At 39.8% G+C, this 12,706-nt stretch overlaps 1 protein-coding gene across 2 annotated transcripts in view; it reads right to left on the bottom strand.

Moving 5' to 3' along the window:
* The window catches only part of MAST4 (microtubule associated serine/threonine kinase family member 4), a 213,752-nt gene continuing 201,046 nt past the window's right edge, over positions 1–12,706 (bottom strand). For both annotated transcript variants that reach the window (XM_031063748.1, XM_031063747.1), the window contains 8 exons: positions 12,362–12,489; positions 12,026–12,258; positions 11,016–11,216; positions 9,569–9,798; positions 7,746–7,868; positions 5,847–5,983; positions 5,049–5,230; positions 1–4,207 (listed from right to left, as the gene is read on the bottom strand). In XM_031063748.1, the coding sequence (XP_030919608.1) occupies positions 324–4,207; positions 5,049–5,230; positions 5,847–5,983; positions 7,746–7,868; positions 9,569–9,798; positions 11,016–11,216; positions 12,026–12,258; positions 12,362–12,489 (5,118 nt within the window). In that variant the 3' untranslated portion in view covers positions 1–323. The remainder of the gene's footprint in view (positions 4,208–5,048; positions 5,231–5,846; positions 5,984–7,745; positions 7,869–9,568; positions 9,799–11,015; positions 11,217–12,025; positions 12,259–12,361; positions 12,490–12,706) is intronic.

Here is a 12,706-nt window from a genome sequence, read left to right as displayed (position 1 = left end):
TAAACAACACAAACAGCAGCAAAGTATAATGCTACATTCAAACCCCAAACACATTGCTAAGTATTTACAGAAGAAGTATTTTCAACAGCTCTAGGCTGTAAAGGTATTTTTGTACAAATACTATGTGGTAACAGTTTTACCGGTTACAATTGGAAAGGCATTTTGAAAAAAAGTCCTCTCTTTACATATCCCCTTGTATTGTTTCTTCAGTGACATGAAAGCTTTGCCGCACAAAGACACGACACAGTGCTGGTTTAAAGGCAGTACAACATATTGAAATTGTTTCAGCTAGTGTTGAATACACACTTGCCAAGTCTTAAGAGTTAACACGTTTTTTTGTGTGCACTGCTCCGTGAAACTTCCTTTCCTCGACGCTGCCGAGCTGAGTCTTTGTCATCTGAAAGTGCGTTAGGGCGGTCAGGTGTGGCTGCTGACCTAGGTAAATCTTTACCTACATTCTGTTTTCTTGAAGCAGACTGCTGAGTCAGAACAGTATCTTTTCCCTTTACATCCACAGTGTTAACGAAAAGAGGCTTTCCTTGATTTCCAGGTTTCCCCCCAAGGTTTGAAGGAGGGTGGTGGGCTTCTGCTACAATAGCGGCACTGTGCAAGGCCATCAGTGAAACACTCTTAGTCATTTCTGCCTTACTGCTCCCTGTGGAAGAGGTGCTTTTCTTACTTAGTTCCTTGCAAGTTGCAGGAAGCTCTGATGAGCCTGGTTTAACCTTTGCTGACAATGCCTCACTTTTGGCTGAAACAGATGAAACAGATACTTCCTGTCTACATTCAGAGAAATTGGATGAACAAGACAGTGGCTTTCCTGGTGTTGTAGCCACACGACAAGAACTCTGCCCACTGGCAGCCGGCAGATGTTTTATTGCAGTCTGCTTGTTTGCATCCTCTGGCTGTTTCTGATTAACTTGTCCCTTCCCTTTTATATCTTGAGAGATTTTGCTACTTGTGGTTGCCTTTTCTGCTCCCTTCCCTCTGACATCACAGGTTGTGAGACAAAGAGTAGGCTCCACTTTCCCACTGTCAAGCTGAACGTAAAGTGCGTCAGTGCATATTTTTCCTTCAGGTCTTTTGTCTGCAGCGATCATCTCATTACCAGGACTTCTCTCTGCCTGTTTGTTCAGTGAGAGGCAGTCTTTCACAGTGGATAACTTTGGAGTGGTGGTTTGTTTTTCACTGAAACGAAATTGCTTTTGATCAGCAGATTCCCCCAAGCCTGCTGCTTCTTGCCTCTGCATCTGCTTAGAATTCTCTGGGCCTGCTGGTAGTGGGCCCACAGCAGAGGATTTGGGTTTGGTGTCAGGGGCTGTGCTGCTCATTTGGAGGGTGGTGACTGAGCCATGGTCCAAACCCACAGGCCTTTCAGCCTGTACATGTTCAATGTTCGTTCTTCTTGAAGAGCCTGGAACAGGAGAAAGGTGATCTAGGACACCTTTACTGGCATGCTTTCCATCCTTCCGGGAACTGGCAGACAACTGAGTAACAATTTCTTTTTCTTTTACGGCTGGAGCACATGGTTTTTGTGACAGTATCTGTTTATCCAAAGACTTAGACTTGGAGGAACTTGTATCAGAGGCTGGCCTGGGTTTATTGCTGCTGCTTTCCACACAGGTGGCAGCAGGCTTCAGGTGTTCTTGAATGCCTCCATGAACTTCTATGGTGCTATGTCTGTTTACTGCCTCTTTCACAGCAGGAGAGTCTGAAGGGTTAAGTTGCTGCCAAGGAACTTGGCTGGACTGCTCTTTCTCACTACTATGAAGCCTTGTATCAGTGAGTGACTTCTGATCTTTCTTTCCCATGTCTTTAGCACTGTCCTTCTGCACAGAAGAAACTGGTGCAGACTTCTCAATTTTATGATCAGAATCTCTTGAGGGTTGCACGGGCCATTTGGATGGAAGAGAGTCACTCTTTGTCTCTGTGACAATTTTCTTAGATTCAGCCTTCTGCTTGGTTATTTCCCTTTCCACAAAACTTTTAGAAACACTGCTGTCATCTTTGTCTAGCTGTTTCAGTGATTCTTTGCCATCCTTAGGTTGTGCCTTGGAGCCAGCTGGCTGTGTTTTTCCTTGCATCTCAGCTGGAATGGCAAAATCAGCACAATTTTTTTCATTGCTCTTGGAGCAGGTGGTTATCAGGACGTCTGAGACAGAAACCTTCAGAGATGACTCCCTGATCACTTCCACCTTTGCAGGGATAGGCTCACAACCTCTGTGGGATACTGGCTGTTTGGCAGGCAACTCTTTCTGTATTTGCTTCTCTTTTCCTACAGCTTTTTCAGGAGTGCTTTGGCCAGCAAAAGGTTTGGAATATGTTTGAGCAGTTTTAACACTCTGGCTTTGAGTAACACAAGACTTTACCTCCATTGAATGATCCTTTTGTTTTGAAGGGGAGGTATCTTTCTTCTGAACAGCTTCAACAACAGAAATACTGCCTTTAGTGGCCAGAATAGAAACCTTTTTCTCTGTCACTGCTTCTGTAGCCACAGAGATGAGTGGTGGATTTGGACAACTCTTGCCTACTTGTAGGACCTGAGGCTCTGCTATGTTGACTTTGCCAGATTTTGGGTAACTTAACAACTGCTCTTTCTGAGAGACCATTTCTGCCTTCCCACCACTCCCTTGTAGTACTGGGGGTTTAGGAGATCCTCCATCACTGCTGGTGCTGCTCTGTCCTTCTGGCAGCACACACAAAGGCAGCTCACTCTTCGAAGCCTGTGGCCCAGAAAGTAACGCAATATCTAGCGTGCCTTCTATTGGCTTCAGACAGGAAACAGACCTCCCATCAAGCTTATATTCTGAAGGACTTTTTCTGACAGGAGCTTCAGAAGAAATAAGAGCTGATTTTTCCACGCTCATGTCTGCTCGGCCACTCAAGGTCTTGAGAGGAACAAAAGAAACTGAGTTCATCTGAGTAGCATGTGCACTGCCAATAAATGCTCTACCATCTGCAACTGCACTGGAGTCCTGCTGTATGTTCACAGGTCTGCCTGTACTAAGTTGAAGGCATTCATGAACATTAGATGTCATCTTAGGTTTTAGCCCTGGACAGACACTGTCATCTTTTTCTTCAATAGACATTTTCTTTCTGAGATAATCAATATTTGCAAGTTTACCATCTAATCTTTCAAATTTGACAAATTCTTTTGTTGGTACAATTTTATCTGTGTTTTCTCCCTTTCCATTAAGTATCTTGTCAGAGGACTGAGGTAGCACATCTTGCAGGGTACATGAAGGGGAAATTCTTTTGAAGTCATAAGAAATATGACTGAGTTCATTAGGGGGAGGCCCATGAGACAATATCTGTCCATCTAAAGCAACACTATCATTTGATCTCAAGTTTGCATTCTTTTGAAGGGTGTCTTTGAGTATGCCACCAGCTGACTGGGTCTCCACAGTAACAATTTTCATTTCAAACTGGTTTGATCTTTCTAATACCTTCTGGAATGCTTTTTTCTCTCTTTCTTCCAGTCTCAAGGTATTGGGATTTTCTGGTTCACTGCTAGGTTCATGTATAGCAGCATTTGCTTTTTCAGCAAAATCTTGCTTTTTCATAACTACCTTGACCTTCAGCTTCTCTCTGTCTAGCTCATCAATGGATTCCTGTCTACCCAATTTTCGGGAGATGGGTCGTTTCAAGCAGCCCTGCTCTGCAGGCCTGACTCGTGTGAGTGATGGCACATCACTAACATTCTCCTCCAAGCTCTGAAGAGTTACCTCTCTTTGAGACAGTTCTCTATTCACTTCTTCCTGGGTCACTTCCAGACTGTGTTTTCGTGAACATAAGTGTTTTTTATCACTGCCATAAGAGGGTGCAAGTTTCTCTTCAGACTGGACTCTCTTCAACAGTGGAGATCTTGGTGGCTCTGCACTCTTTGGCCTGACAATATGCCTCACAATAGTTGGAGGTGAGTGCATTTTGCTAGGAAAAGACTGAGCTATTTTTGTATTTCCAATCGAATGTCCCAGCAACGGCGATGGAGATCGCTGAGGAGATGTTGGCTGGGGTGTTGGAGAAGGTGTCCGTGCGAGAGGAGAAAGGGGAATGCTGCCAGCTGATTTGCGCCTTCCTGATCTGTATCTTTGCCCACCAAGCTTTGGACCCAAGCCATGAAGAGTGCTGGGTCTTATGTGCCCTGAACCAGCTGGAGAATTGGGAGCACTGGAACTAGGGGAGCTACTCTGAGAAGAGTTAGTACCTACAAAAAGAACAAAAAACCAAGCAAACAAACATAAGATTAGCAAGACTTTTTCTATCTTGTCTAAATGTTCAGTGAGAAGCAGAACAAAAGCCCTATGCTGTCTCCCACTACAGTGTTCCAAAATCTGGAAGGTTTTAAGTGGAAAAGGTTTTAGGCTGCAAAACCTGCATCATTCCAATTACATATGCTGTTTCTCCCTTTCTCTCTCTTCCATCATCCCCTTTAAGTTATCTCTTGCTTTTACTTAAATAGAATAACTAATGCTTTCTGACACTTCAAAGCAATGATCAAGGCTTTCCAGATAATTTACCTTTGCCAAGGGATTGTACAATAGCAGTCAATTCCAGTACACACTACAATTGTGACAGAAGTTAAAGAAGAAAAAAGGGGCAGGCCTTTAGGAGTCAGAGAGATACATATTTTAGCACACAGCTAATCTTTTCAGCAATAAATCTGCATTCATGAGTGCCATCCTAGCTCCATTATGTAGCAACTTTTATCTCACTTTCACTCTGTTATCTCTTAGGCAAAATTCTCTCTTTTGCTGCAAATATGGACTTTTTATTATTCAACTTTCAGCCAGCGGACTGAGCTTTAAACTAGGACAAACTTAAGAGATAATTGCTTTTTAGGTGCTTCTGTATCATAAAAATACCTTTTGTTTTGCATCAGGAATCTGTTTCCCTTTTCCAGACAGAAAACAGCTGTTCTATGATTATACTTGTCAGAGCTGACTGCTCGTAGGAGAGCATATCAGATCTGGGGAAGTGGGGGGGGTCACAAAATGTAAAGTACTCTTCCAGTGCTTTTCCTCTGCTCTCCACTGCTTCACACTCACCTGATGGAAAATCAGGAGTGGAACGGTAGCTTGGTGTAGGAGATCTAGGAGATAAGCTGTGGGTGGGAGACCCAGGCAAGCTCTCCCCTGAAGAAAGTGATCGGTTCAGGCAGGAAAAGCTTCTGCTTGTATGAAGAAGAGGTGAGGGCTGCTTTGCCAGCTTTTTAAAGAGAGATCTTCTCCTTGTGTGAGAAAAACACAGCATTAATCATAAGTTAAGGTGCACAGAAGATACTATTAGCACAGGCAAAATTCTTGCAAGCTGACACTATGAAAATAGTAAATCTATCTTTACATGAAAGCAAACCACACTGCAGACTGGGAAGTTTAGAAAGCATCCTGATTCACTAATAGGTGGGATAGACACTGTAACTAATTTTATTCATACTAAAATTTACTATATTTCAGAAGAACGTCTATCTCCTTATGAGTATAAATCTTTATTTTCTAAATTTAGCAACCTATCAAAACTGACGAAGTACCTATAAAGTACTAACAACACATTTATAAAATACACATGAACGTATCATATTAAAAACGCTGATAAGCACTAGGACTAAAAAGTTTAATTAAACAAGTGCAAAATCATATAGTTAAGCCAAATTAAGATGCAACCTCAGTTATTCACTATTTTTAGAGTTTATTTCAGCAGATCTAGTTTGGACAAAACAAGATTTGGAAGGCCACAATCTCAGAAAGAAGGTAGCAATACAGAAGATGAGAAAAAGCTGTATTAACTTCATATTTTAAATTTATTATGTATAGACACACACACTGTGAAAGCAAAGGACTACTCACCTCTCTAAACTCTCCTTCTTCTTGGTCTTCTTACTGCGCCTAACCATTCGGCTCCTGTAGCTGTTCCGCCTGGCAGGTCCCGTCTTGATGGAAGTGTTTTCAAAAGGAGTTGTCATTACTGAGACTTTGTTGCCACTCTGCCAAAATGAAAGAAGATGCCTTAAGTGTGAGTGATACGAATAACACAAGACAACTTTGCCTTACACTGAATCTACACCATACACACAAATGCAAAGAGAATCAACTCCAGAATAAGAGGTGTTTCTGCAGGGAACCCTGTGCACACATTGCCATGCATAGTTAGTAAACGAGGATTGGGAAGTTCTCAAATTCTGCCGTATTTCCCAACTTCCTCCATTCAAGCTCCAAGACAAGGAGCAATTCCAGTAATTGTAGCCAGACAGGAGGACACCAAGGATTAACCAAGACTGAAAACTTCAAAACAGAAGCTTCTACAGAAAAACCTGATTTTCCCACAAAGAACAGCTGTAACTGCACAGCGGTCCACTCACATCTCAAGACACCAACTGTTACAATGATGAAACAGAGGAGAAAAATTAAATCTTCATTGGCAATCCCAAACCACATTTTTATCTTGTTCAAAAGAGTTAACAAGTATGATTAACCTAAGCTTTTTAGCACTGATTGTGCAAAGAGATGACTCAAAAAAAAAAAGTATTTTCTGCTAGTTTTAAAAATCTGTAGCTTCTGCTCAGCGCTGTATATCCCTACAGTGAACTTCCTTTTAAAGAAATTGCAATAGCCCAAATTAATTTATGATACAACCCAACAAATTAAGTTATAGATAAACAATGATCTCTTGTTTTGCGTTTGCTCTTCTATGTAGTGAGCAGGGTTGTCATGTTTCTTTTTCTGTTTCTGACCTAGACAATGAGAGCACAGCTGACTGACATAAGTCACAGAATTTTCTCTTACATATTTCCTTCAAAATTGGAAAACTTGGAAGTTCTTCCTAGTTTCAGAGAAATAAAATAAAGACTGAAGAAAAAGTGTATTTTTCATCTTTCTTTAGCGTTTTATTTTTCCCATGATCTCACTGCCTTCCACTGCTTTTTTTGGACTTCTTTTATAACTGACTACTGACTTTGAGCTCTGCACATAACACCATAAATTGTTAATAATATAGGAAGCAAATATACAGCTGTCTAAAGTAATTCTGACTTACATTAGCTTACCCTGGAAAGATTACATGAAAATGAGATATGATGAGCTACAGAGAAAATAAAAGGGTTTTTTTTTCTTTTTATTGGGTGGTTTGTTTGTTTCCATGGAAAAACTGTGCCTTTTTAATAGGACAGACTTCAGAAAACCACAAGAGAAAAATGTGACAGATTATTCATGAAAGTCCAGCTGCAGGATGAGATTTTCATTAATTGAAGAAGCTCTGTCAGACATGCCTGACTATACATGAGACAAAAACCTTTTGGGCCCTAATATGAAAGGCAACCTCCTGTATAGCAGGCAAATATTTAATATTTTTTGTTTCTACTTTTCCTCACTGATTTTCACTTTTAAAGAAGAAAAATGAGAGGTATCATCATTGTCAAAAGCCTGAATTACCTGAGGAAGATGCAGGCATTCGATAACATTCTTGAGAATGTCAATTTTTTTGAGAGACAGAGATATCTCTTTGTGCCATTGCCTCAAATTTACTTCAGCTATCTCTCAACAGTGCCAGTCTATGGCAGAAAAACTAAAATCATAGCACAATATAGGAAAGTTATTGGCCCTTCTCCAGATCTGTGGCAAGAGCAACTTAAGAGTTTGTACTTCTAAGAACAATAAAATTGAGTGACTAATCTCAAGAAATCAAACATAACCCCACCATCACTGGTGAAAACAGCAATCACTTTAGTATCCTAGCTGTCCAAGAGTTACCTTTAACAACAGTTCAATGACTTCTGTATGAACAAGACCATGCACTGGCTCTCCATTGATATGAGTAATCAGGTCTCCAGCTTTTAAACCTGCTTGGTAAGCTGCACCTCCTTCTTCCACATTCTAAAAAAAAGAGAGGAAGAGAATATACACAAAATGAACCCCAAACCAGCTGGCAATGAAGAAACTTACAGATACTAAGTTATGTAAAGGAAGAAAAGAAGAAAAATACCTTCAGCTCTTTCACCATCCCCTACTTACTCCAACTTCGTATGAGTCTCCCCTACTTACTCACACTTTATATGGGGCCTGGAATGGTTTCAAAGCTCACTGAAACACTGCTGGTTGCTATGGGTATTAAGTAAGCTCTGTAAAACAGGGAGTTCTCATGCATAGTAAGAAGGGGTGGTTCACTACCCACTGCAAATTTTCAGAACTAAGTGAAGATTTTTAGCATCTGAAAATGAGAAACACTGTAATTAAGGTAATGCTCACATGCAATACTCTAACCACAACTAAAATTAACCCCACCATAGGGTTAAGGATTGTTTCTATTTGGTTCAAATTCACCAGGCTTCCCATTAGAGGGGTTGGTGCAGCACAAGAGTGACAAAGGACCAAAAGAAACTGAATTGAAATATATTTTGAAGGTTGTTTAATAATTTTTTATATTTCTAAATGAGTATTTTAAGTCATGCAGACAGGACTGAAGACTACAATGCAAACAGAGCTGAACAACAAACTTATAATACTTTAAAAAAGCCCAAGGTTTAACTTTTACTGCAAGGTACCATTTTCCCCCTTCCTTTCACTGGTGTGATGTTACACTAGTGGCAAGAAATAATTTTTTAAAATTTATTCCATTATCCACCAAATATACCCAGTTCTCCAGATTCACTACTCTTGATGGATTAATAGGTCTAAGGGGTAAACAATATGAATAAAAAATGAATAATACACTACATCAACACTGCTACTTCAAAATCTACCATACATATTTAAAACGTGAAGTCTTTTGGTAAATTTGTGATAATTTTTTTAGGATAGTTGAAATAATTTATATATACATACTATCTATGTACATGTAATTTAAACCATATATAAAATTATAATTTGTTACCAACATAAATTATAAAAAATGCATATATATATACCTAAGTATATAATTATTTTACAATTAAGGAGGCTGACAACCAAAGAATTGCTTTAGCCTCTCTCCCACTGTGTAGTGAAGAGAGGATGAAAAAGACATGATTTTTCAAGACAGTCAATCTTCTTCCTGTGCCATACAAACCTCAAAAGTATTCACAATTCCAAACAAACTGCACATTTCTACACAACAGAAAATCAGTACTTGAGATCAGCTTATGTGTGTCTTGTTAAATAGTGCTGATTTTCATGAATCCATTAATTTATGATTTATGCAATTTAATAAACTCCACCTATTTTTCAACAATTTCTCTTTACAGTCTCCTACATTTGCAAATCCTGACCCAAATCAAAGAGGGTCTGCACTAAGCCTTTGGTTTTCTAAGACATAATACTCTGAACTCAAGACACTATTTTTCAAAACTGACAAACTTGCCAGAAGTTAAGTGAAGTTGCAGAAGTTCAACACCACATGTAGATAATGCTTCTGCCAAAAATGCCTTGTTGTCTTCCCTACAGGCAACACTGCTCTTGTATACAGGCAGAGTTTCATTCTAAGAAAAACTGCTTGGCATATCATTGTAATTTACACAGTAATTGTTAACAAAGAGATGCCATGGGTACAAAAAGTATTCTGTGGCCACGTATCAGCAAGAAAACATGCATTATCTTACCCAAACAATGTGGTGCACAGTGTAGATATCGCTGTCACCCACGTAAACCCTGATTGCTCGGATGGTAAAGCCATACTTTTTCCCTGAACTGTGAATTACAATCGGCTGATGAGGACTTGCAGCAGCAATTGATGAATCACGGCTGGGAGATGAATCTCGGGATGATGAAAGGTCAGATGACAGGGAATGAGGAGACATAGGACTTCCCAAAGGAGAAACACCAAACACATCTGGAAAAAAAAAATCTGCCTATTACACTCTGAGCCCACACAAATTTCATTTGGCTTAATGATATCTTTATATTAATATATGTCATTGTCTTTGTCTAAACTACCAGTCCTCCTCACCTAGTGTGCCTATTAGTGAATGAGAAGCTCAACAACCAGATATTAGAATTTAATTATTTTCCCTGGAGTGTAAACTGTATTGTTTAATGCAAGGGTTAACTTGTGACATATAGACTGCTTTTTCCTTTTGCACAGGAAAAACACTCATTGCTAACTTTGCAAGAACTATTCTCAGCCTCTTCCTAGCAAACATGGATGAAAAGAAAATCAGAGTAGTGTAGCAAATATTATTATGAATACACCCAAAATCATTCCCCAGCAATGTTTAACAAACTGCTAGCTGTTTTCTTGCTTTCAGTTATATACAAAAACAGATAAAGACTACTCCAACTAAACCACAGTATCTACTGGGTACCTAGGGCAGTAACTCAATGTTTGTAAGAAGCCTCCATTGCTACATTCTGCTACATCATGCAAAGAACACAAGAGTTTCTTCCAACAATACCAACTACAACTTCGTTTTAGGTTATTGTTTTGAATGCACTTTGTGCTCACGCTTGTGCAAATGTGAATACAATTGCAGCACTGTGGACTTCAGTTCTGGACAACAAGAAAGCGAAGTACCAATCCTTCATACAAAACCACTCAATATTACCGTTATACGTCCACTTACAGCATTATTTCTGGCTCCAAATTTTGAGCACTTGATCTAACTCAGACTAGTACAAGTAGAAGGCTACATGCTATTTCTATTTTTTGACACTGCTCTCCTGTTTATCAGCTTTTCGTACGGGGGATGAGAGAGAACAAGTCCTGTGCTGCTTTAACAAACATCTGGTTTTGAGGGCTAGTTAAAACTAAATCTACAACCCTACTGTCAGATGGACCAAGGAATGAAGTTGCATCCTGCTGTGCTTGCTCAAGATGAAACACCATTAAGTTGCATTTTTGCCTGTCAGAGAAGGCCCCTCAGCTGTAGTGTGAGCACCATGACTTGCTGACAAGATTGCACTGACTAGTTATGCAAGTGAACAACAAGAGAAACAAAAATGAGTGACACAGAATCAATTCTGGACTATACAGAATCTTGCATTTGCATCATAAGCCTTCACAGCATTGTATAAATCATTAACATTTCAACTAAAAGTATTTATCTCTACCTCCTGGGATCATAAGGGACAAAGCACTTGCAGAAAGGGACTTTGTGACTTTTCCAGAGATCTTCTTTTTCTCTGTGCTTTCCAATCGCTGTCGAGCCATGTGCGATGCAACTTCACCAGCTGGCTTTGAGGAGTTATCTGTACTGTCCACACTCTCATTTCTTCCATTTATTTGATCTAAGTGTTCTGAGAAACTGCCAACTGTACAAAGAAGAAGGGATAAAGACATTGAGGGAAAACTTCGGTAAACTTTGCATTGAGGGAATATCCTTTTGCTAATGGACCACAGAAAAAATAAACTACTCTCAAGTGTAACTGGTTAAGTGTAAGAAGAGGATCACACAGTTGGAGTTATCACTGCAGCTGCTGTATTAATGCCAACACCATTACACAGGACCTGGGGGATAGCAAGCAAGACTTGAAATACAGCACAATCAACATCAAGGTTCTAGACAAGGACAGAGATGGATGGCCGTGAGGAAATTTTTTCCTCCATGAACAGAAAGGAGGGGGGAGGGGAGGAAAATGTGGACTACATGGGAAATCAAGGGCTTGAGAATAGAAGGGTGTATGTTGAAAAAACTCAGTGAGGTACAGAAGAGAAGGAAGCTGAAAACTGGTAGATGTGTAGATATGAAACTAAGGCTCTGAGTCTACTGAAATGCAACAAGTATTTGAGCAGGGAGACTATGCTCAAAATCAATTAAGTAGAGAATGGTTTGCAACACTTCCTCCTAGATTTGTAATCACCAAAGTGACTTCCACAAGTCGAAGAAAATCCTCTCAATTCTGAAAGGTGTACATTGTAGTGAAGTCTTAATTAAAAACACACAACGCGTAGTACAGAGTGTTAGACCTGATCTGATCCCAAACCAGATCCCTGTTGGGACGGCTGTTTTTGAAAGCAGTTCTGAAATGCATCACTTCTAAATCTATGAATGCTACTGCCACAAGAAGGTGGTCTGCAACTGTTTGTAGCATCATCAGTCAAGACACCCCCTGTGAATTACCTGATAGTGTGGAGCTGCTGATTGTACTTGCTGGAGTGGTTACTTCAGGTTCATCTTGCACTGTTTCATCGCTCACAAATGCAGACTTTTCCTGTTCCTCCCGGGGTCCCCGTGAGCTGGTGGAATCATCCTGTTCTCCTTCAGCTGATACAGACAATTTTGGAAGCAAACCAGAACTGCGCTGCTGCCGGCTACTGTCAGTCTCAGATGAGATGGATGTAGATATTTGCTGTCTGCATAACAAATAAGCAAATTCTCATTCAGTTAATAAATGAGGAGGCCTGCTATCTGACAAACAGGATGTAGACGACTTGCTGTACACATCCTTCCACTTACATTTCAGAATATTCTGAACTCCAGCTTAAAGATTCCACAGAAGGCAATGCTATACTTTTTGTTTTGTCTCCTGCATCTTCCTTTTCTTCACCTTGAACTTGAGTGACTCGATCTATACTACTAAAAACCTATTAAAGAAAAAAAAAACACAGAAAAATTGAGTATCACTGACACATTTGATATTAAAAAAAAAGATATGTGAGATCTACAGTTCTATTATTTTAAATGCTTATATAGTATTTCAGATTGTAAACTTCAAATTTTTTTAACCTTTTCAAATTTCAAACACTTCATTTTCTTAAAATGCTTTCTTGGCTCCTCATGTACAGGTATACAAATATATAT

This window comes from Geospiza fortis, unplaced genomic scaffold (genome assembly GCF_000277835.1).
Source record: "Geospiza fortis unplaced genomic scaffold, GeoFor_1.0 scaffold557, whole genome shotgun sequence".
Taxonomy (NCBI): domain Eukaryota; kingdom Metazoa; phylum Chordata; class Aves; order Passeriformes; family Thraupidae; genus Geospiza; species Geospiza fortis.
This window is presented reverse-complemented; position numbering and strand designations above follow the sequence as displayed.